General features: G+C 36.8%; 2 protein-coding genes across 6 annotated transcripts in view; one reads left to right on the top strand and one right to left on the bottom strand.

Moving 5' to 3' along the window:
* The first annotated feature begins 2 nt into the window (after positions 1–2).
* Positions 3–27816, top strand: CCNH (cyclin H). 3 transcript variants are annotated; one of them, XM_022593295.3, is made up of 9 exons: positions 4–287; positions 2199–2321; positions 10659–10732; positions 11801–12011; positions 15422–15585; positions 18739–18809; positions 20827–20938; positions 24101–24161; positions 24740–27816. In XM_022593295.3, exons 1-9 carry the CDS (start codon positions 171–173, stop codon positions 24776–24778), a joined length of 972 nt encoding a protein of 323 aa, XP_022449003.2. In that variant the 5' UTR covers positions 4–170; the 3' UTR covers positions 24779–27816. The 3 variants fall into 3 exon arrangements, with proteins under 3 accessions (XP_089765228.1, XP_022449003.2, XP_030615523.2); XM_030759663.2 differs by having other exon boundaries at positions 24101–24176; XM_089909102.1 differs by having other exon boundaries at positions 3–287; positions 24101–27816.
* The window catches only part of RASA1 (RAS p21 protein activator 1), a 109192-nt gene continuing 107933 nt past the window's right edge, over positions 26558–27816 (bottom strand). For all 3 annotated transcript variants that reach the window (XM_089909101.1, XM_089909099.1, XM_089909100.1), the window contains one exon: positions 26558–27676. In XM_089909101.1, the coding sequence (XP_089765227.1) occupies positions 27593–27676 (84 nt within the window). In that variant the 3' untranslated portion in view covers positions 26558–27592. The remainder of the gene's footprint in view (positions 27677–27816) is intronic.

Raw genomic sequence — 27816 nt, 5'->3', positions numbered from 1 at the left:
GCGATTGCGGACGGAATTACCACGTGACCTTGACGTCGTGCCCGCGCCGACCGGCCTGAATCCTTGGGCTTCCGCGGGATCCTGGTGGTGGTTTAGCTGCTTTACGTTACGGTTTTGTGCCGTTGGCGGTCTTCTCAGCAGACTCCCTGGGCCTTGCCTCCGACTTCACCATGTACCACAACAGTAGCCAGAAGCGGCACTGGACTTTTGCTAGTGAGGAGCAGCTGGCGCGATTGCGGGCCGACGCCAACCGCAAATTCAAATGCAAAGCTGTGGCGAACGGGAAGGTGAGGGCTCCGGCTGCCGCCCTTCTCCCTCGAGCTCTATAAACTCTTGCCCGTCCCTCTCCCCCGGGACTTCCCGCGCACCTGCCTCCCACCTCCTCTGCGCGGCGTGCGTTTATCTGTTTAATAAACAGTGAGCACCTTGCTAGGTGCAGTGGGTACGGAGACGGACAAGGCCATCCATCCCCGTAATCGAGTGGCAGACAAATAACCAGTAACATGGCGAAGAAGACTTTGTAGCATGCTAATGTAGTGGGGGGAGGCTTTTCTTAGTGCCTGTTGTGGAGATGATGGGGAGAGGACTTTCCCGGTGGACAGAGCCACAGGTGCAAAGTAGGAGGCCAGAAGTTTCAGGGTTGGACCCCGGAATGCTCATGATTGTGTGTGGCGGAAGCTGAGTATTTGTGTATGAAAGGTTGGAGAAGGTAAGCAGGGAACTTGTAAGCGGAGATAAATAGTTTGAACTTTGTGATGGAGGAATAGGGAAACCTTTGAAAAATTTTAAATGGGAAATAAACCTTATCAGAGTCTGTCCTAGAAAGAGCTTTCTGGGAAGGAATGGATCGACTGGATGGGGGCAGGGTGGAGGCAGGGGCATGAGAGACGGTTAGCACAAACCAATTGACCACAGATGGTTTGGACTATATGGTCTGTCAGCCACGTCCTTCCTGCTTTACTTTTACCTGGAAGTCTCGTCTGTTTCATATCACTTTATTTTTGTGCTGCACAAAGTACTGCATATTGTGCTAAATTCTAAGTATTTAGCAAGTGTTAGCTCATATAATCCTCATAACTACCCCATGAGGTAGATACTATTATTATCCTTGCATTACATCTTAGGAAACTACAGAGAGGTTGAATAACTTTCAGGCTATATTGCTGGTAAGTAGCAGAGCCAAGATTTGAAACCATGGAATCTAGTTTCAGCATTCCTTCTGTAAACCACAGTGCCATGCTGTCTCTATAAAATTAGCACCTGTGTTAATTTCCTAGGAAACTAGGAAAAATAACTCCATAAAAAAATTACCACAAACTGGGTGGCTTAAAACAACAGAAATTTATTGTTTCACAGTTCTGGAGGCTAGAAGTCTGAGGTCAAGGTGTTGGCCGAGTGGTGCTCTGTGCAGCTTCTTTTCCTCTTCCAGCTTCTGGTAACTCCAGGTGTTCCTTTGCTTGTGGCAACTAACTCCGGTCTCTAGCTCCATCTTTACATAGTGTTCTCCCTGTGTTTCTGTCTCTTCACATGTTCTTCTTATAAAGCTACCAGTCATGTTGGATTAGGAGCCCATTCTACTTCAGTAGGACCTCATCTTAACTAATTACATCTGCAGAGACCTTATTTCCTCCCATTCTGAGTACTGGGGGTTAGGACTCAACATACCTTTTTTGGTAGTCGTAATTAAACCAATAACAGCACCAAATAGATATTTGTTGTAAAATTGTAGTATTTATCAGCCGTGTAGTGTATTCTGTAGAGATTTTATAAAGATGGAGAAGAGTTAATGTGTTAAGGGTCAAAATTATCCTTGAGGCACTTGTTGATTTTTACCTCAACCTGTGTGACTTAATAACTGACTGAGAAAGGGATATTGTCCAACCATTGACAATGTGTATCTTTTTGATTTATAAATAGTGACATCAAATCTGTGAACGTATGCACACACTGCTCACGATTGCTTATACATTAGTGAAGCAAATATTCAGCCGACATTCCGAGAAATTATGCAATTACAGTATAGTTTTAGTTTATTAAATGTTTTCTTAAAAGCTATTTTGTGTAATATTAGCAATTCTATAAAGAGAAAATGAGGTGTGGTATATTTCCCTTTGATTGGAGATATAAACTTAATCTAGAAAGAGAAAAAAATATTAAGATTATCTAATTAAATTTTTGTTGTAACTTCTGACCCAAAGGTTCTTCCAAATGACCCAGTCTTTCTTGAGCCTCCTGAAGAAATGACGCTCTGCAAGTATTATGAGAAAAGATTATTGGAATTCTGTTCGGTGTTTAAGCCAGCAATGCCAAGGTCTGTTGTGGTAAGTTATAGTGATGAAGTATAATGTCCTTTAGCTAACTTACAAAATCTGTCTTCTTATAAATATTTAAATCAATTTTCTATCCACTTAAAAATGCACCTGAGTTATGTATTTATATAAATATATAATTTATGTATTTAAGTTTTGTCACATATTTTTCAATAAAGGCATTAAATTATGAATTCCTGTGTTGTATCTTACACAGTGTTTCAAGAATCATTCCATATCTAAAGAATTTTGAGGTCGGCTAGGTAGGTCATGACATACTCATTTTATATAGAAAGAAAAAATCAAATTACTTTCCCTCTAGGTTCTCATGTGGTTGTTTCAGATGTGTGGTTCTGAGGACCCTATTTCTGTGTGTGTGTGTGTGTGTGTGTGTGTGTGTGTGTGTGTGTGTGTACTGTGGTGCGGTAATGGTGAGGAGAAACAGGTAGTTAGAACTTTTTGGCTATATGGATTTGTGTATGCTGTCCCTGTAATTGTTCCTATTGTGTGTGTTTTTTTGTTTTAATTGCAGTATATTTGATTTGCAGTGTTGTATTAGTTTCAGGTGTACAGCAAAGTGATTTAGTTACACATATACATATATCCTTTTTAACATTCTTTTCCCATATAGGTTGTTACAGAGTACTGAGTAGAGTTCCCTGTGTTATACAGTAGGTCCTTGTTGATTATTTTATATATAGTAGCATGTATATGTTAATCCTAACCTCTTAATTTATCCCTCACCCCCCACCTTTCCCCTTAGGTAACCATAAGTTTGTTTTCTAAGTCTGTAAGTCTATTTCTGTTTTGTAAATAAGTTCATTTGCATCATTTTTTTAGATTCCACATATAAGTGATATATGATATTTGTCTTTCTCTGACCTACTTCACGTAGTACAATAATCTCTAAGTCCATCCATGTTGCTGCAAATGGCATTATTTTGTTCTTTTTTGTGGCTGAGTAGAATTCCATGGTATATACGTACCACATCTTTATCCATTCATCTTTCAGTGGACATTTAGGTTGTTTCCATGTCTTGGCTATTGTGAATAGTGCTGCTGTGAACATAGGGGTGCATGTGTCTTTTTGAATTATAGTTTTGTCCAGATATATGCCCAGGAGTGGAATTGCTGGATCATATGGTAGCTCCATTTTTAGTTAGTTTTTTTTTTTTTTTTTTTAAAGAGGAGAGTCTTATAACACAGCGGTCCCCAACCTTTTTTTTTTTTTTAAGATTATGGGGGTAGGAGTTAATTAATTTTTGCTGTGTTGGGTCTTCGTTTCTGTGCGAGGGCTTTCTCTAGTTGTGGCAAGCGGGGGCCACTCTTCATCACAGTGCACGGGCCTCTCACTATCGCGGCCTCTCCTGTTGCGGAGCACAGGCTCCAGATGCGCAGGCTCAGTAGTTGTGGCTCACGGGCCTAGTTGCTCCGCGGCACGTGGGATCCTCCCAGACCAGGGCTCAAACCCGTGTCCCCAGCATTAGCAGGCAGATTCTCAACCACTGCGCCACCAGGGAAGCCCCCATTTTTAGTTTTTTAAGGAAACTGCATGCTGTTCTCCACAGTGGCTGTACCAATTTACATTCCCACCAACAGTGTAGGAGGGTTCCCTTCTCTCCACACCCTCTCCAGCATTTATTGTTTGTGGATTTTTTGATGATGGCCATTCTGAGCTGTGTGAGGTGATACCTCGTTGTAGTTTTGATTTGCATTTCTCTAATAATTAGCAATGTCAAGGATCTTTTCATGTGCTTTTTGGCCATCTGTATGTGTTCTTTGGAGAAATGTCTATTTAGATCTTCTGCCCATTTTTTGATTGGGTTGTCAGTTTTTTGGATATTGAGCTGCACAAGCTGTTTGTATATTTCAGAGATTAATCCCTTGTTGGTTGCTTCGTTGGCAAATATTCTCCCATTCTGATGGTTGTCTTCTCGTTTATGTTTCCTTTGCTGTGCAAAAAGCTTTTCAAGTTTAATTAGGTCCTATTTGTTTATTTTGTTTTGATTTTCATTACTCTGGGAGGTGGGTCAAAAAAGAAATTGCCGTGATTTACGTCAAAGACTGTTTTGCCTGTTTTCCTCTAAGAGTTTTATAGTGTCTGGTCTCACATTTAGGTCTTTAATCCATTTTGAGTTTATTTTTGTGTATGGTGTTAGTGTTCTAATTTCATTCTTGTACATGTAGCTGTCCAGATTTCCCAGGACCACTATTGAAGAGACTGTCTTTTCTCCATTGTATAGTCTTTCCTCCTTTGTCGTAGATTAAGTGACCATAGGTGTGTGGGTTTATTTCTGGGCTTTCTATGCTGTTCCATTGATCTATGTGTCTGTTAGTGTGCCAGTACCATACTGTTTTGATTACTGTAGCTTTATAGTATAGTCTGAAGTCAGGGAGCATGATTCCTTCAGCTCCATTTTTCTTAAGATTGCTTTGGCTGTTTGGGGTCTTCTGTGTTTCAATACAAATTTTAAGAGTTTTGGTTCTAGATCTGCAAAAACTGCCATTGGTAATTTGATAGGGATTGCATTGAATCTGTAGATTACTCTGGGTAGTACAGTAAGTCTGCTACATATGAACCTTCAAGTTGCAAACTTTCAAAGATGCGAACATGCGTTTACATGTCCAATCACATTAAGTTAGTTCACATGTCTGGCATACATTGTCATATGTGTGCATCCTCTACAAGTGGTTGTGCTTTTGTGTACTTTACAGTACAGTACTGTATAGAGTACAGTGGTACAGTATCTTTATTTCAAACCCAGGATGTCCAGAAGCAAGCGAAAAAGCAGTGGAGATGTAACTGGTACTACTGTACTTTTCAAGGCACTGTACTGTAAGATTAAAAATGTTTTATTTTTTGTTTGTTTTTTATGTATTATTTGTGTGAAAAGTATTATAAATCTATTACAGTATAGTACTTATATAGTTTCCCAATCGTGTTAGTTGGGTACCTAGGCTAACTTAATTGGACTTACGAACAAATTGGACTTACGAACGCACTCTGACTGGAACTCATTCAGATGTAGGGGACTTAACTGTGCAGTCATTTTGACAATGCTGATTCTTCCAATCTAGGAACATGGTGTATCTTTCCATCTGTTTGTGTCATCTTCAATTTCTTTCATCAGTTTCTTATAGTTTTCAGAGTTCAGGTCTTTTGCCTCCTTAGGTAGGTTTCTTCATAGGTGTTTTATTCTTTTTCGTGTGATGGTAAATGGGATTGTTTTCTTAATATCTCTTTCTGATCTTTCATTGTTAGTGTATAGAAATGCAAGAGATTTCTGTATATTAATTTTGTATCCTGCAACTTTACCAGTTTAATTGATGAGCTCTAGTAGTTTTCTGGTAGCATCTTTAGGATTTCCTAAGTATAGTATCATGTCATCTGCAAACAGTGACAGTTTTACTACTTTTCCAATTTGAATTCCTTTTGTTTCTTTTTCTTCTCTGATTGCCGTGGCTAAGACTTCCAAAACTATGTTCAGTAACAGTGTCGAGGGTGGACATCCTTGTCTTGTTCCTGATCATAGAGGAAATGCTTTCAGCATTTACTTTTTAACATCCTCTATGATGTTAGCTGTACGTTTGTCATTTATGGCCTTAACTATGTTGAAGTATGTTCCCTTTATGCCCACTTTCTGGAGAGTATTTATCATGAATGGGTGTTGGATTTTCTCAAGCTTTTTCTGCATCTATTGAGATGATCATATAGTTTTTATTCTTCAATTTGTTAATATGGTGTATCACACTAATTAATTTGCAGATATGGAAAAATCCTTGCATCCTAAGATAAATCCCACTTGATGATGGTGTATGATCTTTTTAATATATTGTTGGATTCAGTTTGCTGGTATTTTGTTGAGGGTTTTTGAGTCTATGTTCATCAGTGATACTGGCCTGTAATTTTCTTTTGTGGTATCTTTGTCTACTTGTGGTATGAGGGTGATGGTGGCCTCATAGAATGAGTTTGGGAGTGTTTCTTCCTCTGCAATTTTTTGAAATACTTTCTGAAGGATAGGTGTTAACTCTTCTCTAAGTGTTTGATAGAATTTGCCCGTAAAGCCATCCTGTCCTGGACTTTTGTTTGTTGGGAGTTTTTTAACCACAGTTTTAATTTCAGTGCTTGTGATTGATCTATTCATATTTTCCATTTCTTCCTGGTTCAGTTTTGCTTGATTTTACTGTGCAAAGAATTTGTCCATTTCTTCTGGGTTGTCCATTTTATTGGCATATAGTTGCTTGTAGTTGTTTCTTATGATCCTTTGTATTTCTGTGGTGTCCATTCTAACTTCTCCTTTTTCATTTCTAATTTTATTGATTTGAGCCCTTTCACTTTTTTTCTTGATGAGTCTGGCTAAAGGTTTATCAGTTTTGTTTATCTTTTCAAAGAACCAGTTTTTAGTTTCATTGATCTTTTCTTTTGTTTTCTTCATCTCTATTTCATTTATTTCTGTTTTGATCTTTATGATATCTTTCCTTCTGATAACTTTGGGTTTTGTTTGTTCTTTCTCTAGTTGCTTTAGGTGTAAGGCTAGGTTGTTTATTTGAGGTTTTTCTTATTTCCTGAGGTAAGATTGTATTGCTATAAACTTCCCTCCTAGAACTGTTTTTCCTGTGTCCCATAGGTTTTGGATTGTCATGCTTTCGTTTTCATTTGTCTCTAGGAATTTGATTTCCTCTTTGATTTCTTCAGTGATCCATTGGTTGTTTAGTAGCATATTGTTTCGCCTCCAGGTGTTTGTGTTTTTTACAGTTTTTTTCTTGTGGTTGATTTCTAATCTCACAGCATTGTGGTTGGAAAAGATGCTTGACATGATTTCAGTTTTCTTAAATTTATCTAGACTTGCTTTATGTCCCATCATGTGATCTATCCTGGAGAATGTTCTGTGTGCACTTGAGAAGAATGTGTATTCTACTTTCAGGTGGAATGCTCTAGAAATATCAATTAAGTCCATCTGGTCTAATGTGTCATTTAAGGCCTGTGTTTCCTTATCGATTTTGTTTGGATGATCTGTCCATTGGTATAAGTGGGGTGTTAAAATCCCCCACGATTTCTCCTTTTCTGGCTGTTAGCATTTGCCTTATCTATTGAGGTGCTCCTGTGCTGGGTGCATATATATTTACAATTGTCATATCTTTTTCTTGGATTGATCCCTTTATCATTATGTAGTGGCCTTTTTTGAATCTTGCAACAGTCTTTATTTTAAAGTCTGTTTTGTCTGAGTCTTGCTACTCCAGCTTTCTTTTGATTTCCATTTGCATGGAATATCTTTTCCCATCCCCTCACTTTCAGTCTGTATGTGTGCCTATGTCTGAAGTGGGTCTCTTGTAGACAGCATATATATGGGTCTTGTTTTTGTGTCCATTCAGCCAGTGTGTGTCTTTTGGTTGGAGCGTTTAATCCATTTACATTTAAGGTAATTACTAATATGTATGTTCTTATTGCCATTTTGTTATTGTTTTGGGATTTTTTTTAAGCTATGTACTCTTAGATGGAGTTTGAATATTTTTTAAAATTAATTATTTATTTTTGGCTGCATTGGGTCTTTGTTGCTATGTGCCAGCTTTCTCTAGTTGCAGCAAGCGAGAGCTACTCTTGTTGCGGTGCATGGGCTTCTCATTGTGGTGGCTTCTCTTGTTGCGGAGCACGGGCTGTAGGCACACGGGCTTCAGTAGTTGTGGCACACGGGCTCAGTAGTTGTGGTTTGCAGGCTCTAGAGCGCAGGCTCAGTAGTTGTGGTGCACGGGCTTAGTTCCTCCGTGGCATGTGGGATCTTCCCGGACCAGGGATCGAACCCGTGTCCCCTGCATTGGCAGGCAGATTCCTAACCACTGCACCACCAGGGAAGTCCCTGGGATTGTTTTTATAGGTCTTTTTTCTTCCCTTCCTCTTTTGTTCTCCTCTCTCGTGATTTTATGACTATCTTTAGTGTTGTGTTTGGATTGCTTTTTCTATTGTAGATTTTTGGTTTGTGGTTGCCATGAGGATTTGGTATAGTAGTCTACACACACACACACACACACACACACACACACACGATTAAGTTCCTGGTCTCTTAATTTCCAATATCCTTCATTTGTATTCTCCTCACAATTGCTACTTTTGATTTATGTGTGGATGATTTCCTACCTTTATGTTTGCTTTTACCAGTGAGCTGTCCCATTTGTAATTTTCTTGTTTCTAGTTGTGGCCTTTTCTTTTCCGATAGAAAAGGCATTCTTTTGGCATTTTTTGGAAAGCTGGTTTGGTGGTGCTGAATTCTTGTAGCTTTTTCTTGCCTGTAAAGCTTTTGATTCCTCTGTCGAATCTGAACGAGAGCCTTGCTGGGTAGAGTATTTTTGGTTGTATGTTTTTCCCTTTCATCACTTTAAATGTATCGTGGCACTCCTTTCTGTCCTGTAGAATCTCTGCTGAAAAATCAGATGATGACCTTATGGGGATTCCCTTGTATGTTATTTGTTGCTTTTTCCCCCTTGTTGCTTTTAATATTTTCTCTGTCTTTAATTTTTGTCAGTTTGATTAGTATGTGTCTCATTGTGTTCCTCCTTGGGTTTATCCTCTGTGCTTCCTGGACTTGGGTGACTGTTTCCTTTCCCATTTTAGGGAAGTTTTCAGCTATAATCTCTTCAAATATTTTCTCAGGCCCTTTCTCTGTCTCTCCTTCTGGAACCCCTATAGTGCGAATGTTGGTGGACTTAAATGTTGTCCCAGAGGTCTCTTAAACTGTCCTCATTTCTTTTCATTCTTTTTTCTTTAATCTGTTCTGTGTCAGTGATTTCCACCATTCTGTCTTCCAGCTCACTTATCCACTTTTCTGCCTTATTTATTTTGCTATCGATTCCTTCTAATGTATTTTTCATTTGAGTTAAGGTATTGTTCATCTGTTTGTTTGTTCTTTACATTTTCTGGCTCTTTGTTAAACATTTCTTGTGTCTTGTGTGCCTCCATTTTTTTTCCGATCTTGGATCATCTTTACCGCATTACTCTGACTTTTTTTTCAGGTAGATTACCTGTCTCCACTTCACTTAGTTGTCCAACTGGGGTATTATTTTGTTCCTTTGCCTGGATTTGTGTATTTTTGTTGATAGAAAATTAAACTGAAATTTAAAAGCTGAAAGATTACAAAGGGGGAAAGGTATATAAAATATTTTTCTCTTATCTCACAGATTTGTTGTGAATATCAAATATGAAAGTTTTGTCTTAAGTGAAAGTAGATCATACATTTTAAAGTTATACCAAGTGAATAATTTATGGCCCAGAAAAGAATAAGCTCCTAGAAAATATTCTCCATTTTTATAGTTGAAAAAACTGAAGTATATTGAAAATACCAAGTCCAAAAGTATTCATAGTGTTTTCTGTTTTTTACTGGACCTTTATCTAAGAGATCTGATTCATGAAAAATTTTAGATGTGCTTGCTTTCTATTTCCAGATTTGATCTTAGTCTTTTCTGATAAGAAAACTGTAACACAAGGTGGTAGGTTTAAGTGATCTTTTCAGATGAAGAAACTGAATCCTTGAATGAACTTCTTTGTGGAATTTGTCTTTATATAACTTGCTTATTTATAACTCTTAGTTTTGGTTTTTGTTTCACATAAAATGACAAAACTAAACTTTTAAAATATTTAAAAAGAAATGTATTTTTTTCTATTCTAAAGTAGATAAATATTTATTTCATTGGTTCTAACCAAATGAAATAGTTTTTAAAAAAGTACAGGCAGACCTTGGTTGAAAACAGCCCTGTCCCTTATTAGATTTGTGACCTTGAACAAGTCAGCTAACCTCATTGATATTCAGTTTCTTTTTCTATAGAGATAGCAGTACCTCACCAAGCTGTTATAAGAATTAAAATAAAATGATAGTTTTATACTTGGCACAGAGTATGGCACATGGGGTGCAGTCAGTAAATGGTAGGTGCTGCTTCTCCTGTTTGGTGTGGCAGCAGGTTAGATCACAGAACCAGAGTGGATTTAGAGAGAAGGCTCATTGCCCTGACCATGTTATTCTGCCAGTATTTTACTAAATGGACTGCTTAAGCTGTGATCATTTGTATAAATTATACAAATATATATAATTGTGTAAAACCCCCCCCCCCATTTTTAAAATTAAGCCAGTGACCATAGGAAGGATAAGCCAGGATAGGTGGGGAAGGACAACAAAGGCTTGGCTGTGGTTTTTCTGTTGTAATTTATCACAATTTATTTTGACTTAAGAAGTAGTAAGTTTTGGGGTTTTTTTAAGGTGACTTTTTCAAAGAAACCTTGGCATAAGTAAGTTTTTTTTAAAATACAAAATTTAACTTGTATGTGTGACTAGGTTCTGATAATAAATGTATTTTTAATCTTAGGGTACAGCTTGTATGTATTTCAAGCGCTTTTATCTTAATAACTCAGTAATGGAATATCACCCCCGGATAATAATGTGAGTATAAGTCTAATTTATTGATTTTCATTTAAGAAAACTTTTATACTCTTTGAGCATGTGTGTGTGAAAAAATGACTTCCTAATAAAGGGTAATTTAGACTTGCATTCTATTCTGAACTTAAGATCCCTCCTGATACTCATTAATATACCTGTATAATTCTTCCTTCCCTGTAATACTGATGGCATCAGTTTTGGCACTTGTCCAAATTCAAATTCTGTTTTTCTTAAACCGGCTTCCATAATATCCCTTTCTGTTAGCTGAACCTGTCTTCGCCCATTTGCTCTGAGAATCATTTACGGTAACTCCTCTTCCTGTACATCCCGTCAGTTTACAAGTCCTATAGTTCCATAGTCATTTCACTTGAACAAAGGTCTGTTTTGTTTCTGCCCTCTGCTAAGCACTGTGCTTATCATTAAAAATAAGGATGAAGTTAGTATGAGACTCATCAAAGAACTTGGTGTCAATCGTGCTGTCCCTGTATATTTTCTCTTTTTCATTTCCATTTCTACCAGTCTAGGTCAGGCCCTTGTTACTTCCAGTCTTGGTTTTTGTGGTAATCTTATTACTACTAATTTCTCACTCTGAAATTTATGTAGTAGCCATGAGAGTTTCATAGGTTTGTTCTTGAGGTAATAATCCCCTATTTAAATGTCCTTGGAGACTTCCACTGATGGCTTTCCATAATGTTTCTTTAACACCTTTCTTCTCAGGCCCATATGTACATATGTGCGTACTATTTTTTTTCTCTTCCATCTATATTTCATGATGCTGAGTACCCTTATTCTTCAGTTATTTTGTTTTTCCAGATACTTGGGCTGAACTATATAAAACTGGCATTAAGTTACTAATGATTGAATGCTGTGGCACTGTTATACAGTTCAACCTAATTTTTATAGTCTCCGTATGGATAAAAAGATTAAACAGGAAACTCTTTTTTTTAATCAATTTCCTTAGATGTCTAGTATAGTCATTTGTGAATATTAGGCAATTTTAGAACATATTTTAGAAATATTTTGGTATTTTTCAAAGTATATACATATCCTTCCCCTTATTTTTTTCTCTAGGCTCACTTGTGCATTTTTGGCCTGCAAAGTGGATGAATTCAATGTGTCTAGTCCACAGTTTGTTGGAAATCTGCGGGAGAGTCCTCTTGGACAAGAGAAGGCACTCGAACAGATTTTGGAATATGAACTACTACTTATACAGCAACTTAATTTCCACCTTATTGTCCACAATCCTTATAGGCCCTTTGAGGGCTTTCTCATTGATTTAAAGGTAATCTTGCTGACTAAAGTAAACTGGTGGAGTAAACTCCTTTGCTATTGTTCTTTAACCAAAATAATCAAAATTTTATTATAACTAGTAATGATCCTAATTGTTACACAGTTAGGCTTGCTAAAATGTGTTTGGCCTGGACTTCTAGGGCAATAGTTCTCAAACTTCAGTGTGCATCAGAATCACATGGAGGGCTTATTAACTGAGAGTGTCAGACTGTAGTTCTTGAGCTTCTCATCTAGTAGATTTGCAAATACTGGTCCAGGGATCATAATGAGGACAATTGTAATGCTTTTAAAGACTTCAGATAAGTCTTCTAACTCCAGTATACTGTCTTGGATCTTCATACATACAAAATTCTTAATTTTAAACTACAAGATTGCTAACTGACTTCTATTTTTAGAAATTTTACAAAATTCTTAATTTTAAACTACAAGATTGCTAAGTGACTTCTATTTTTAGGGCGTTGTGAACTGAAGTCAATATGTGGGCATCAAAAATAACAGTAAATAAATGTTTTGTCAGAACATTGACAAAAGCAGCTTGTTTTGTTTTGGCCCTGAAGAAGGACTTTAGATAGTGTGAGTTAAGTGAACAGAAGTCAAAAACTGGTTCATTCATCTTGAGTGGCCAAATTTGGGTGCCTTCTATATGTCAAACATGGTGCTTGAGGATGTAGTCAAGAACAAGACAGGAACAGCCTCCCCTTTATAGGCCTTACAGTCTAATGGGAAAGACAATCATATATTCAGTGTGCTAAGTGTTAACAGAAGGGGAAATACAGGGTACTTTAGAAGGAGATAGCAGATTGAGAAGAAGGGGAGACAGTTCTGAGAAAGTGTAATTTGAAGTAAAATTCAGAGCAAGAGTAGGGATTGGGTGGTGGAAGAGCATCCCATTCAGAGAGACTTTTCTGGTCAAAGGCCCAGACTTAACAAACCATGGTGTACTAAAGAACCTAAACAGAACTTAGAGGTAAATGGGGAGGACTGCCACGGAGTGCTGCCTGAATGGAAGGCAGAGTGTAGACTGTGGAGGTAACATTACAGATTTTGAATAGAGCAATGGGATGCCAGTGAAAGGGTCGAGTCTGATGAGTGACGTGATTAGGTTTGCAGCTATAAAAAACATGTTGGCAGGGCTTCCCTGGTGGCGCAGTGGTTGAGAGTCCGCCTGCCGATGCAGGGGACATGGGTTCGTGCCCCGGTCCAGGAAGATCCCACATGCCGCGGAGCGGCTGGGCCCGTGAGCCATGGCCGCTGAGCCTGCGCGTCCGGAGCCTGTGCTCCGCAGCGGGAGAGGCCACAGCAGTGAGAGGCCCGCGTACCGCAAAAAAAAAAAAAACATGTTGGCAGACTCATGCATCAGCCTGCGTCAGATGTTTATTGCACACCTGTATGTGTCAGGCATAACGTGCAGAATGGATTCGAATGGATGAAGGGATACCAGTTGGGATGCTGTTACAGTAGTTCAAGCAGAAAGACAGTGGTTGGTTTGACTCATGAAGTGGTAGTGGGTACAGAGAGAGCTTCTTGGGCTTTAGAATCAGTAGAGCTTGAGGAATGATTGCATACAGAGAGCGAGGACAGTGGAAGAACCCCCAGGTTTCTGGCCTGAGTGTATTGGTGGATGGTGGTACACTTATACAGGAAACAGTGGCACAGGAGAGATTTATTGATGGTGGTGGGGTAGGGATTTGATGAATCTGGTTTGGGACATGATGAATTTCCATTGCTTGCAAGACATTCAGGTTGGTACATATTTGTGTCTGGAGGCCAGAGAAGATGGCTAGGCTGGAAGCATAGATTTGGGCATCACTGCTGCCCCAGGAAGATTTAAAGTGGATTGGCCATAAGGACCATTTAAAGGGTAGCTAGAGAAAAGTAAGAAGCTAGTAAGAAGACTGAAGAATATCCAAAGAGGTAGGACTTTTGGAGAAGTGAAGGGAAGTAGAATACTTTTAGAATATGATCAGGGGAAGCTCTCCAATCCTGCACAGAATTCAGGCAAAGTAAAAGTTGACATTTGCTAGATTTAGTGCCAGAAAGGTGACTTGTGATCTTGGTGAAATTAGTCTTCTTGGAGTGTGAAGGAAAAAAACAGATTGGAGCTGGTTGGGGAATAGAAGGTGAGAAAACAAGTGTGTATAACTTGGATTAAACAGCTTGTCTTTGAAGTGGGAAAAGAAGATGGGATGATTGAGAAGATGGGGGAACTGCTAGAAGTAGAAGAAAGGAACAGTTTTTTGTCATGTTTTGTTTTGCGTGAGAAACTTTAGAACACTAGTAGAGAAAGCTTAATGGAACATGTGTAGCTCAAGTTTTCCTTTGGAGTGTGGTAGAAGGGCCTGGCATGGGATTTTGAAGCAAGGTAGAAAAACTGGCTATTTCTCTTAACGGAGGGAAAGAGGAAAGCATGGGTGAGGATAACGTTATGTTTGGGGATTTGGCCATAGCAGGAAATACAGTGTCTTTGTTATCAACAGAGATCATTTTCTGAGAGCAGTGGAGTTTCTGAGAATTATCAAAGATACTGAGTCAGGTAGAAAGTGTTTAACATAATCACTGAAAAATGGGAGAATATATTTTCTGTGGAATATTTTAGCTAGGCAGTGTTGAGAGCCTTGTTGAGGTCAGTGAACTTGAATTTATAGTAATATTACCAGACCTGTTGGTTGTATTGTTTTCTCTAGCAGCACCCAGAAATCTGGGTATAGTTGCAAAGCAGAAGGTTGGTTGAATTCGACCACTATTGAAGTTTTGCTGGAAATATGTTGGCAGCATACTGGGGCAGGGAATAGAAGAGGGAAATGAGAACCAGTGGACACTGGTGAGTAGAAGCAAGTATAGGGATAAGGAACCAGAGGTCCTGAGGAGGAAGTCAAAGAACAGCTGTGAAGTAACTGAGCAAATGTACGTACTGGGAAAGGGAATGCTGTGGTCAGAGTAGAATGTTGGATTTGTCATATCAGAGGTCAGGCATTTGGGGATGACAGGACCTGTGTGTGATTGTACAGTTGACTCTGGCTATTTTGTTTCAGAGTATAGAAAAGATTTCTTAACTGCTTTGGGACTTGAATGTAGATAGCTGAAATATATCTGAGGGTTTAGGATTTAGGGTTCATTTTAAAGGGTAAGAATGGTTAGAAAATAGGGGATCATCCATATTTCTTGGGCATATACTAAAAATAGTTCTGTAATCAAACAAAGATTCATTTCCCAAAAGTAAACTTTTAGTAGAAGGAATTTCAAATCAAAATGAGGTGGTGCTTTGGTTTCTAAATGTGATCTTACAGGAGTTAACTAAAAGTATCCTGTGTTAAGCACTTTCTGGTTTATAGGAATAGTTTTGTACTGTTATTACTCCATGAGACCCTCAGAAGTGATAACATTTGCAAACTTTCTTTCTAGACTCGCTATCCCATGTTGGAGAATCCAGAGATTTTGAGGAAAACAGCTGATGACTTTCTTAATAGAGTTGCACTGACGGATGCTCACCTTTTATACACACCTTCCCAGATTGCTCTGACTGCCATTTTATCTAGTGCATCCAGAGCAGGAATTACTATGGAAAGGTATTATTTTGTGTTTTAACTTAGATTAGACTCAGTCCCTCAGTTTATTCCTTCCTGGAGTACCAAGTTTTTAAGTAAGGTTCACTTTGTAACATTAGTCCTTCATATCTCCTGTGGTTGAGGGTTGTTGAGGGCAACTGAGGGAAGAAATGGAATCACCTTTTAAGGAAATATTTAAAAATTCAGTAAAATATTTTTGAGCTAAGAGGATCCATTTATGACTGAAGTAGAATTAAATCAGGTGATCCTCAAAAGACTGATAACAGCTATCAATATATGGCAAATTTAGAAGTTTTATGAACTGGTAAGCAGCATGAGTGCAACAAATACGTCTGCCTTGTTTTATCATTAATCTCCTGCTGTGGAGCATGTATGGCACATGGAAATCAGTAAAGATTTGTTGAATGAATAATACTTTAGGGAATGTCCAAATGAATTTTAGTGAACTACAGATACTATAGCTGATACATAAGTGCGCACTGAGAACCAGGCTCTGTGATAAGCACTTTACATGAATTAAATTCACTTGATTCTTACGATAATATCTTGTGCAAAGGTTAATTACATATCTATTATATTCATTTATAACTAACTCAAGCACAGGCTAGCAGTAAGTTAGACTTTAAAAATCTTCACATTTAATTTCTTTCTAGCGATTTAATTTCTTTATACCTTCAAAGCTCTGCTTGATTCATTCGTAGAAATAGCTGAGTAGGAAAGATGATAAAACTTTCTAAATTTAAACTTTTCTGCATGTTTGTAATCCCTCGTCTGTAATTTCATAATCCATTGATACAGTGGCAGGAAACATGAACAGATGTGATTTAGTCTTTATTCAACTGAATGGGAATAGTTTTAGGTTTCTTTGCAGAAATATTAATGTTACTGATTACAGGATACTGCCCCAGAATATCACTGAAGTATTTCACATTTCATGGTATATGCACCATGTTAAGTTTCTAAGACATGAATAATTCTGAATTTCAAAACAAATCCAAGATAAAGGATTGTGGGTTTGTATTTTGTTTATGGTATGCCTCTTCTGTATAAACACAGCTCACTAACTATATATAAGTATATACATTTAATCCCAAAGTGATCTATACCTTCATTTATTTACTAAGCAAACCTTTATGGAGGTTTTTTTTCTTACATTGCCTTCTATGTACCATGCACTGTACTATACTGTAGAAATATAAGAATGAACAAGCTATCCTTGTAGGAAGGGTGGCCATACAAATTGATACCTATGGAGTTTGCGGGTTATGGAGCTTCCATAGTGTAAGGGAAAAAGCCTCTTTTTCACAATTCAAACAACCAGTTGTTTGCTTAATCTGTTTAAACATTGTATCTTATGCAGGTATATGCTAATTTTTCAGTGGTGAGATTTTTCTTATGTCAGTAGAGAGGGATGAAGGATCCTAAGGTCCAAATTAGAGTGTATTTCATCTTAGAAGTTTAGTTAGTTATAATTTCAGATAGGCAGGTGAAAGTGAAATTGTGGTACCTTGGGCTCATTGCAAATTGAATACACTTTTGTTGCATTCCCAGGGACTATAGACATTGGGCATTTTTTTCCCTTGAGGAAATGCTTTCAAATCATTTTTAGCTTCTGATATCCTTTGCAAATTTTGAGATACATGGAAACTGCCTTTATATTTATTACTGATTTCAAAAGGGGGGAGTCCTTGTGCTGTTGTTATATTCTGAATGAGGCTTTCAGATTATTAGTCATAGAATGTTATTACATTGTTGTTGATTAGAGGTTTCTTCTTTTTCATTGGATTTAGAGCTTTATTTTGCATCTCCTAGTTTGACTTCTTAGGTAGTGAAAAAAAAAAAAGATGTCAAAAGTGTGAGGAGTTTTAGGGAGAAAAGTGAAGGGAAAAAAACCAATTGTTATTTTGAATTACTGATAACAAGAAATGTATTAGTTGTTAGGGAAGGTATTTTTATTTTTTATTTTTTTTGCGGTACACGGGCCTCTCACTGTTGTGGCCTCTCCCGTTGCGGAGCACAGGCTCCGGACGCGCAGGCTCAGTGGCCACAGCTCATGGGCCCAGCTGCTCCGCGGCATGTGGGATCTTCCCGGACCGGGGCACAAACCAGTGTCCCCTGCATCGGCAGGCGGACTCTCAACCACTGCGCCACCAGGGAAGCCCTAGGGGAGTTATTGATTTCCATATCTAAAATGAAACTCCCACAATAGACGATGAAGATGTAACAGCAAAGGTAGTTATCAAAACTTTGTAATGTAGTTTAAATGATTTTGATATTTTAAAAGACATACAGCAACAAAATTTCTTAAAGAATAGTCTTTCTAATTTTTGTAATTTTATTTCACCCAAGAGAAAAATTAATAGCTTTTTTTACATTCATGTTTGAAAGATTACGTTGCCTTGAGAATCTGTTCACTTGGGCTTTTATCAGTTATAGATCAAGTTCAAGTATATAAAACCTCAGAGTAACTAAAAATTTAAAAATAGAAATTACATTTTTATACTGTCATTAGTTCCAAGAAAACAGATAATTGGGCTTTATGTACATTTATGGAATAGTATTAACACCTTTGATCTGGACTTGATGCAAAAAAGATGTAATAGATTTGTAAAGCGTGGGGTGATGTTCTTATTGGTTTGAATACCTGTTTGTCCCAAGAAGAGCAATTATAGTTAACATGGACTTGATATTAAGGGGAGAGAGAATCCTTACTAGTGCCAGGTTTTAGCTCTGCTGCTACCTGACTTTATTCATAACTTCTCTGTCCCTGTGACTCAGATTCCTCACCTGTAAAATGAGTGAGGTTAGACTCATAGGTCTAAATATTAAACACTTAACATTAAAAGTATTGAGTATTGCTCCTGTTAGTTTCATACCATTTTCTCTCTGAATATATTATGGAAATTAAATTAACTTGAACATTAAGCGTTTTGAATCTAGTATAAATTGTAGTAAATCCTTAAGATTGTAAGAGATACAGATTATAGTTTAGTAGAGTTCAAAGTATTGTCATTTAACAGTTTTAAAGTAAATTTATTTAAAAACTGATCTTGATGATGAAATGAACATGGAGGAAAATAATTTATGATGTCTTATTTTCTCAAGATGCTATATGTGTTCAATAGATTTAAATTTTTTTCCTTTCTTTTCCAGTTATTTATCAGAAAGTCTGATGCTAAAAGAGAACAGAACTTGCTTGTCACAGTTACTAGATATAATGAAAAGTAAGTAAAACAGAACACTTTATAAAATACTCTTCTATCACAAAGCTACTTTCTAAGTAAATAACATCCTGGTATTTAACTTGAGATAACAGATTATTGTTTAGATTTACTTATATTGAATTATTGTATCATGGAGGCATGAAGGATACATTGGTGAAGAACAAATAGAAGGTACATGAAAGAAAGTAGTTTTTGCACAGAACTTTTTAGGAAAGTGAAAATATAATCAGATTCAGAAAGGATTGAGATTCAAAACAGGGTCCTTTTAAAGTATACCCAAATATGATGAGCACTGAAAAAGATCTCAGGGAATTAAAGCCTAATTAAATTTGAAACTTCCATTTTGTAGGTAAATTAGCTTTAACTAGTTAATATGTGTCATTTGCTAGTTCTGCCAGTATTTTGAATTTGGCCCAATGAAACTGATTTCAGGCTCTTGGGCTTCAGAACTGTGGGAGAATCCATTCTGTTGTTTTAATAAGCCTTACTAAGTTTGTGGTAATTTTTAATAGCAGCCTCAGGAAACTAACACAGCTCCTCACAACAAAGAATTATCCAGCCCAAACTAGTGTCAATGCTGAGAAACACTGTCTTAAGGGTTTTTTTTTCTTCTTTCACTTTTTAAAAATACAGTTGGTTTACAATGTTGTGTTAGTTTCAGGTGTACAGCAAAGTGATTCAGATTCCTTTCCATTATAGGTTATTACAAGATATTGAATATAGTTTCCTTAGCTGTACAGTAGGTACTTGTTGAGTCAGAACCTCCACTAAACTGGTTGGCTAGGTTAGCCAGTCCTTTCCATTTTCATACTTGCTCATGTCACGCTGCATGCTCATGGCTACTAGACTACTCGTTAGGGTTAAAAACAGTGTGGTTGTTTGTTTCCAAACCTTTTGTGCCAATTGTCCTTGTTAATAAAATTTGTGGTTTAAATACTGAATAAACCAATAAAATATGAGATTGAATATCTTGATCTTGGATGACAGGGAGTACTTCTTACATGTTTTATGTTTCAAAAGTCAACATGCTTCAGGGTGTGGAAGTATCATTTCTTATTTCTTTGCTTGAAATGATCTTTGATGCCTTCCCTCTTTGAGAAAAATGGATTTGTGATTTATGAATCATAAGGTAGGTTTTCAGTTATACCACTAGAGGGTTCACTTCCAAAGCTTACTGCAGTTTGGCCATAGACATTTGGATCAGGGAATTTAGTAGGTAGAAGAGGTCTTAAAGGTAACTCACTGTGCTCATTTTATAGCTGACAGTTTTATTACTGATTTTGTCTCAGTATCTTTATTTTATTCCATTTGTTTTAGTACAAAATAAGAATAGCTCTTGATGAAACACTCAGAGCTTTAGCGATATTAAGGTATCTTATTCATCATTTTTCACACAAAGATATTGTCCTAAGGGTGTTAAGTCACTAGTATTAATTCAGTTGCAAACACTGCTTTATTTGCATTATGAAATAAGTCACTCATTTGGAGCACGTGGCTGGCTAATAGTAAGCCCTGGATCTCTCATCATTTCCCTAATAAATCTTGACATGTTTTTACTAAGCATTTTCCCTTCATTACATGTTATGTAATAATGGTTTTCTTTGTAAATAAGTAGTACACTCTTGGCCTGCCATCTGTAGGATAGAATCTTATGAATCTGGTTGGTGGCAGGGAACAAAGCATGTTTACTAAATCACGTAGGGATTTTTTAAAAGCCTTATTAAAACAAAGCAAAAAGCGACCATGGTAGGATTTAAAAAAAATACTGACTAGTAGAGCATGCTTATCTTTAGGCTGTACATGATGTGGGCTAAGCAGCAGACAGCTATAATAACTTGAACTAGAAGTATGGTGTTCAGTGGATTTTAATGTGGAACAGTATTAATCCTGGTAAGAATAAGCACATTTCAAGAGTGTTTTTTGTTCCCAAAACTAGATGAGAAAACATCATTCAACTCCCTTATGAGAACAAGGCTTTTTATTATCTGGTATAAATCCTTTTTTTATCTCCACATAGGCATGAGGAACTTGGTAAAAAAATATGAACCACCCAGACCTGAAGAAGTTGCTGTTCTGAAACAGAAGTTGGAGAGATGTCACTCTGCTGAGCTTGCACTTAACGTAATTATGTAAGTAGATGTGAGACTGTTAATTCAGGAATAGATATAATTGTTACTGTCTCCAGCTAGTCTTTAAATTACTTAATTGGTAAATGTTTGCTCATGTGGGGAAAACTGACTTACCCATTAAATCAGATTTTTTTTATTGACTGGAGATTTCTAACAGGATTAAACACGAGATAATAAATTACGAATTTGGCTTTCACAGTACATTCTGCTCCTGCTATGACTAATGTGTTCTTTGGCTTGTGGGACCTGTCCCGTTCTGTTACTCCTTGTGGGGTCCCGTGGGCAGAGTTTTCCTAGGGAATTCCTGCACCTCTTCTTGCCCTTTTAATCTTTCGGTTCTCTGTAGGTCTGGTATCTCCTCTGAAGAATAAGTATACTGTTCCACACTTATTTCTGTTAGCTAGGGTGGGGAAACTTGGCATATTTTCTCTCAGTGGTAACTTTATATTGAAGACAGAACCAATAGGAAAATGTGCTGTTCGATCTCTTCTTGCAGCCATAAGGAACACTGTTAATGTGTCTTATTGATTTGTAGGCTGAAAGTGCAAATCACCATTTTCAGGTTCTTTATGCTTTGCAGTTTGAAGGATCTACTTAACCCTTTTAGACATTTAAAACAATTGAGAGTATGGGCAGGTATAGGAATGGTAAAACTATTATTTTCTATTCTGTGGAATTCATTCTGTAAAATTTACTGGGGGTTAGCTCTGGCATCTGAACAGTAAGATGCATTTGAGATGTTTTTGATCTCTAATCGGGGACTGTATCCTATTGCATAATATATGAGAAGCCAGAACAGCATTCCAAGGTCTTCAAATCAGGTACACATGACTCAAATTCTTTAACTATAAAGTTGTAGTAGGAGAATATCCAAGGACTTACCAAGTGTGCAACATATGGGACTATATTATATTTGTAGCTATAAAACATGGCTTAGCATAGAACTTAAAATTGGTAAATTTCATTCCTGGGTTTCAGTGGTAACTAGGAGGAAGGAAGGAGTGGTGGCACAGAGGTGTAGCTGTAACTGTAAAACATGGCTTAGCATAGAACTTAAAATTGGTAAATTTCATTCCTGGGTTTCAGTGGTAACTAGGAGGAAGGAAGGAGTGGTGGCAGAGAGGTAAAGAAAAATGTTGACCTTAATGAATGAAAGTATTAAAGCACCGATTTATAATCTTTTCACATTGATTTTGAAATGGGCTTAGACCAGGCGTTGACAAACTATGGCCCATGGGCCTATCTGGGCCACTACCTGTTTATAGTAGTAGTTTTATTGGAACAGAGGTACACCCAGTAGTTTGCATTATTGTCTACTGCTGTTTTCACACTATAGCAAAAGAGTTGGGTAGTTGTCACAGAAACTGCATGGCCTACGAGGCCTAAAATATTTACTCTCTGACCTTTTCAAAGAAAATTTTGTCAACCTCTGAATTAGACCATTGAACTATTAATCCTACCCTTCCACCTAGGTAATGGACCATAATCCAAAATTCCTAATTGCCAGAATTTACATCTTACTCCAGGTGACCATTTGCTTTGCACTGTGTCAAGCAAATCTTGCATATCTATGAGTACTTGAGGGGTGCTTCTCAAACTGTCTGTACAGGACTGTTGGGTTTCTTTTTAACCCATTACAGACCTATACTCCTGTAAAATATAACAACCAATTACTTAGAAAAACAAAATAAAAAGACATAAAAAAAAGCTTAAATTTTATTAGAATCAACAGTCATAAATTAATCTATCAAATTGCTATAAAAGTTTCTAAACATAACTTAATTTCTGTACTTATCTCATTGCACACTGGAAATGGTTCATGGAGCAGCAGCATTGGTCCATGGACCACACTTATAAGTACTACTTGAGGGTAAAATATCTTTCCTTGGTCTTTAAAATTCTTTTATCTTTTTCAACACACAATAATATATTGTCATTATTAAAGCCAGTTAATACAGGTAAACCAAAGTTCTCTTTGACCAAAACCTAAATTCCAGTTTCAACTGAGAGGTAACATATAGTTGGTGTTTTACCTTTGCCAAGCTTTTCTCTGTGTATGTGTATATGAAATAAGTTTTCTTTTCATTGTTTTCATATAAATTGTATAACATTTAATAGTATCAATCTTTAACTTTTGCCAGTCTGGGTGAAAAAATAGTATCATGTTGGTATTTTAATTTGCATTTCCCCTAACACTTTGAAGCATTGATATTTCTGTGTTTAACAATCATTTGTGTTTCTTCTGTATTGCATAATTATAACCCGTGCCGAACTTTCTGGTGTTATTTTCTTGTAGTTCTTTTTATATACCCATCTCTCTATATATATCATACAGGTATTTTCTTCTATTGTTTCTTTCACTTTATTATTTAGGCACCTTGTCTTTTGCTTCACACTCTTACATCTGAACACCTTTCTTACCCTAAATTAATCAATATTTTATTTTGCCTTTTGTTCAGCTGTAAAAGCAATTTACAATTGTTTGTGCCTGGTTTGAGGTAGAAATCTCGTAATATTAATTTTTGTTCAAATAAGTTAACTGTTGTGCCAGCCATTTAAAAATATTTCACGATTTTTTCTAGTTATTTTAAATACTCATTTATTACAGATTAAATCCCTATATATACTTTGTTGTTTTTTGCCTGTCTGCTCTGATCATTGGTACTTGTAACTCTTTGCTGAGAGTCAGCCCTCTGCATGTGCAGATGCAGAGCACCAACTGTCCTGCTGCCATTTTATATAAAGGACTTGAGCATCCAAGGATTTTGGTATCTATGGGGGGTCCTGGAACCAATGCCCCTCATACCAAGGGATGACTACCACACTTTTAATTACTTAGTTTACATATACAGTGTGTGTTTTGATGTTAAGTGGGATGAGCTCCCCATGCTTTGTTCTTTTTCAGATTCTTTTGCTATTTTTGCAGCATCTTTCCCAGGTCAGAGTTTGACTTGATAAGCTCCATGAAAAATTTTTTAGAATTTTAATTAAAATTGCATTGAATTCAGAGGAATTTGAAAGATATTGTCTTCCTGTCCATAATTTTTCACCTCTTTCCCTTTATCCAGGCTTTGTTCTCCAACAGATGTATCTCATAGCCTTGCTAGCTTATAGATTCTGTTGCCAGTATAAGATTGCTTGTTGATGGTTGCTTAATTACAGGAAAAAGAGGAAAGGTTATGAAGATGATGATTATGTCTCAAAGAAATCCAAACATGAGGAGGTATGTTCTCCAAAGGTAAATTTTAAGTTATCACTGCTGTATATTCTGGTACAACCATAATGTTAGGATTTTACTGTTCCAGAGTGCAAGCATTATAGACAGAGGTGTTGGGTATTGGAAAGCTTTCATTTCTTTTTTTGCATCCTTTATGTACATTGTCCATTATTAGAGGAATTTTTCTCACTTCTGTCTTGGCCTGTTCTGAAGCAGTATAATAATTACTTGATGAAGAATCCCTCCTAAGGTCATAGAAGGCAGTAGGGATATATTTTTTGATCTTCAAGGATTCTTCTCCTACCTTGTTTAAAAAAAAAATTGTACCTGGCAAGTCAGATAAAAATGAATAATCAGAGGCAGAAGTTCACAACTGTAACGTTTATTCCTGTCACTGGACTAGTCTGGTGAGACCATGCCATATTATTATAAGGTTAAACTGCTACACATTTTCCTGGTTTATTTACCTTTTATAATCAGCATAGCGAAAGGAGAACATTTTCCTAAAGGGAGGCAAGAAGGTAAACAGTACTGGTTATGCTTCAGTATAATGTTATCCTTATAACATTTTCTTTCCTTCTTAGGAAGAATGGACTGACGATGACCTGGTAGATTCCCTCTAACCATCTGAAATTGATTTGTCAATGCTAACTACTCAACAGAAGGATGAAGCATATCTGGCATTTAACTTTAAAAATGAAGTAATGTGAAAGCATCAAAATATATTAAACTTTTCTATTTATGTTATTTAAAAGTTTTTCCTTTCAGGGTAGCTTTATGTGAAATAAAACATCTTCAAAGGAGCCAGAATAGCACCTGGTTTGGGTAATCTTGCCCCACCATGACTAATATCAAATCAGTCTTTCTGTGGTAGCCAAATTAAAGCTGTAATTTATTTGCCTATGTTGTTTATACAAGATGTCATTAAGCAAACTTATCTTTTTCTGAAAAGGTACCACAAAAAATAAAACTTAGTTACTAGTCAGTTTTAAAAGTGCTAAGGAATGTTAGCTACTATAGCATTTATTCAGTTATTTAACTGTGATCTTATTCAGTTCCTAGAGTTGGAACCAAATTATGAAGGTCTGTCAGATTGTTTCTGGAAAATGGGGTTGAAGGAATTCTGGGAAACTCAACTGCCCTAAATCTAAGTTTTACAGATGCAAACCTCTCCTCAGTGCATCCCAGGATGTACTTTTCCATAAAGTGTAGGTACCATTTAATTACATTTCAGTATTTGAAGGTAGTATTTACTCTATGTATATCCTTTAATAATGCTTTATATTTTAGGTTTGCATTGTTTTAATTTCCTTCTCACTGAGGAATAAAATTCACGAAGTGTGATTTTATAAAACTGGAGGGGAAGAAGCCGAAATTGACAGTCCTTCACTGCAGTCCCGGTGAAGCAGTGGTCCGAATTTATCTTGTTTCTTTTTTAGGTCACTAAAGTTTGGCGTCAGAGCAATCTCTGAAAATTTTCCTACCCAGCCCCTTTAAAAAAAATGTTTAGAGGTTTCATTTCATCATTGACCAGCTAAGTTACTCCAAGGCCTACAAAGGTAAATGACAAGTTTCCTATTCCAGCTTAACAGACAATAAGAAGCATGTCCTTAAAATTTTAAAAAGCAGAGAGTGTCTTTAGGTTTGTGGGGTTTTTTAGAAATAAAAGGCAGGAGAAGCAGTTCAGATTGAGAAATGGCAGGTCAGTATGGTTAAAACTGAGATGTGAGTAGTGGGAGAGAACAAATTGCTGAGCACTAGAATCTAGACCTTTTTGCATATTGTTGAAATGTTTTCGGAGATGTCCATATCCCTTTTAGTCTATCCTGGAAGGAGACCAAATGGCGTACTATTGTCTTAACTGAAAAGCAGAGGGGAAAATATGGAATTGGGTTGACCTCAAGAAAAAGCACCTGGTGTGTTTGTTTGTGTTTTGCTATCACTGTTCAACTGTGATCGCAGCTACTTCAGGGCTAGCTACCTCTATATAAATAACAGCATTTAATACTTGCAGCTTACTGAGGGTTCACAAAATTTCTGCATAGTATAGTTTTAACACTTTAATGCTTAAAATACAGGAAGAAACAATTGTTCTTAGAACCTAGGCCTTTAGAAAATTTTTTTTTAGTGGGGAAATGCTTTTCCCAGTACATCCCTGTCTGGTTCACCTTGTATGCCTTCCCTACCCTGCACAGTTATGGAAGGGAAAGAATCGTTAACAAATACATAATGGAATCCTTCAAAAGAGACCATCATCAGCCAGAAAAAAAATCTCAAGTTTCATCTCCCTGGGCCTTGCTCTCTGGGCCTTGCTCTGGTACTAAATTTGAACTGCCCCTAAAAGGAGGAAGAAAATAATGAAATTAAATGTTTAGCTGTATTTAGACAGAAGTAATCAGATATTTATGATATCCCTTGGTTTTATTTTAACTTAACCCTTGTGAATACGTCACAAAAATACACATACAGAAGCAAATAAAACTATACAGTCAAACTAAATATCCAGCAGATACAACAAGTAGTCAGAAGGGCAAAGATGGATAGCTGTTCAGTGGCTGATGAAATTGTTTGCATAATTTAAAAAATCAACTTGGAATTAATGAATACTTTCAATGAAAGCATTCTAGGGTTTTTAAACATATATCATATATAAAAGAAATCGGTAATCTATAAAACAGTTGAATGGGTAACATGCGTTGATCAGTACACAGTGACCAATAATATTTATTGAATTCAAACTATTTACTGTTGTAAACATTTAACAAAAAAGCATTATGAGATCTAAATACAGTCTTTGACAATTCGAACAAAATAAGTGGTATGTTTAAAAAATAAAGCTGATGAGCAATAGATCCATTCTATATATTTTCTTTCAACAGTTCCAGCAAAGAGAAATAGCAGTTATTTAAAAAAAGTATACAGCAAAGATTGTTCCTATTGTAATGGTAAACTCTGGAAACTGTAAATACAAATGAAGTCATTGAACAGTCAAACGGTCATATTCCTAATTCAGGAAGAAGTAACAGTAAGAGCAGTCTGCAATCCAGTTATACTCAATTGTCAACAGAGAATGCTTTTTTTCATAGTTCTGTTTCCAAGAGACAGCAAAACTTTGGCAATTGAATGTATTGAAAATATATTTTCCAAGTTCAAGATACAGTCATAGCATTGTGTGAAAGGTGATCTGTACACCAAGGCTCAGAGGTTGGTAAAGATTCCATATGTGGAAAAAGTGCAAATATCCTGCACAGATAGCTTACAAAGCTGCTGGCGCAGTTACTCACCAGCAGAATCTCGAGTTTTGTTTGCATAGTTCACACATCACTGGAATGTGGAAAGGTGTGCTATTTTTTGGCAAGAGCAAAGGAGACGTTATACTGATGTGAATTACCATGTTGGGCATGCTGAATCCATGCAGAACACTGCGGCGAAGGCTGCTACCTGACATCATTAGTTTTTGTATACTGGTTTTGTTTTTGCTGAAGCAGCTCTGTTATAGCCAGAAGCTTTTTCAGTACGTGCTAGACAAGGAAAAACAGTATGAAAATAATTAGTAAATAAATGAAAGCTTGATCAAATCTCAGGGATGGGAACCTGGATTTGAAAAAAGCCATATAAATGCAAAGGAATAAATAAAATAATTTTAAGTATGTATCATTCA

Source organism: Delphinapterus leucas, chromosome 3 (assembly GCF_059928025.1).
Source record: "Delphinapterus leucas isolate spDelLeu-1000000601 "Yukka" chromosome 3, BTC_Dleu_Yukka2, whole genome shotgun sequence".
In the NCBI taxonomy this organism is placed as follows: domain Eukaryota; kingdom Metazoa; phylum Chordata; class Mammalia; order Artiodactyla; family Monodontidae; genus Delphinapterus; species Delphinapterus leucas.
This window is presented reverse-complemented; position numbering and strand designations above follow the sequence as displayed.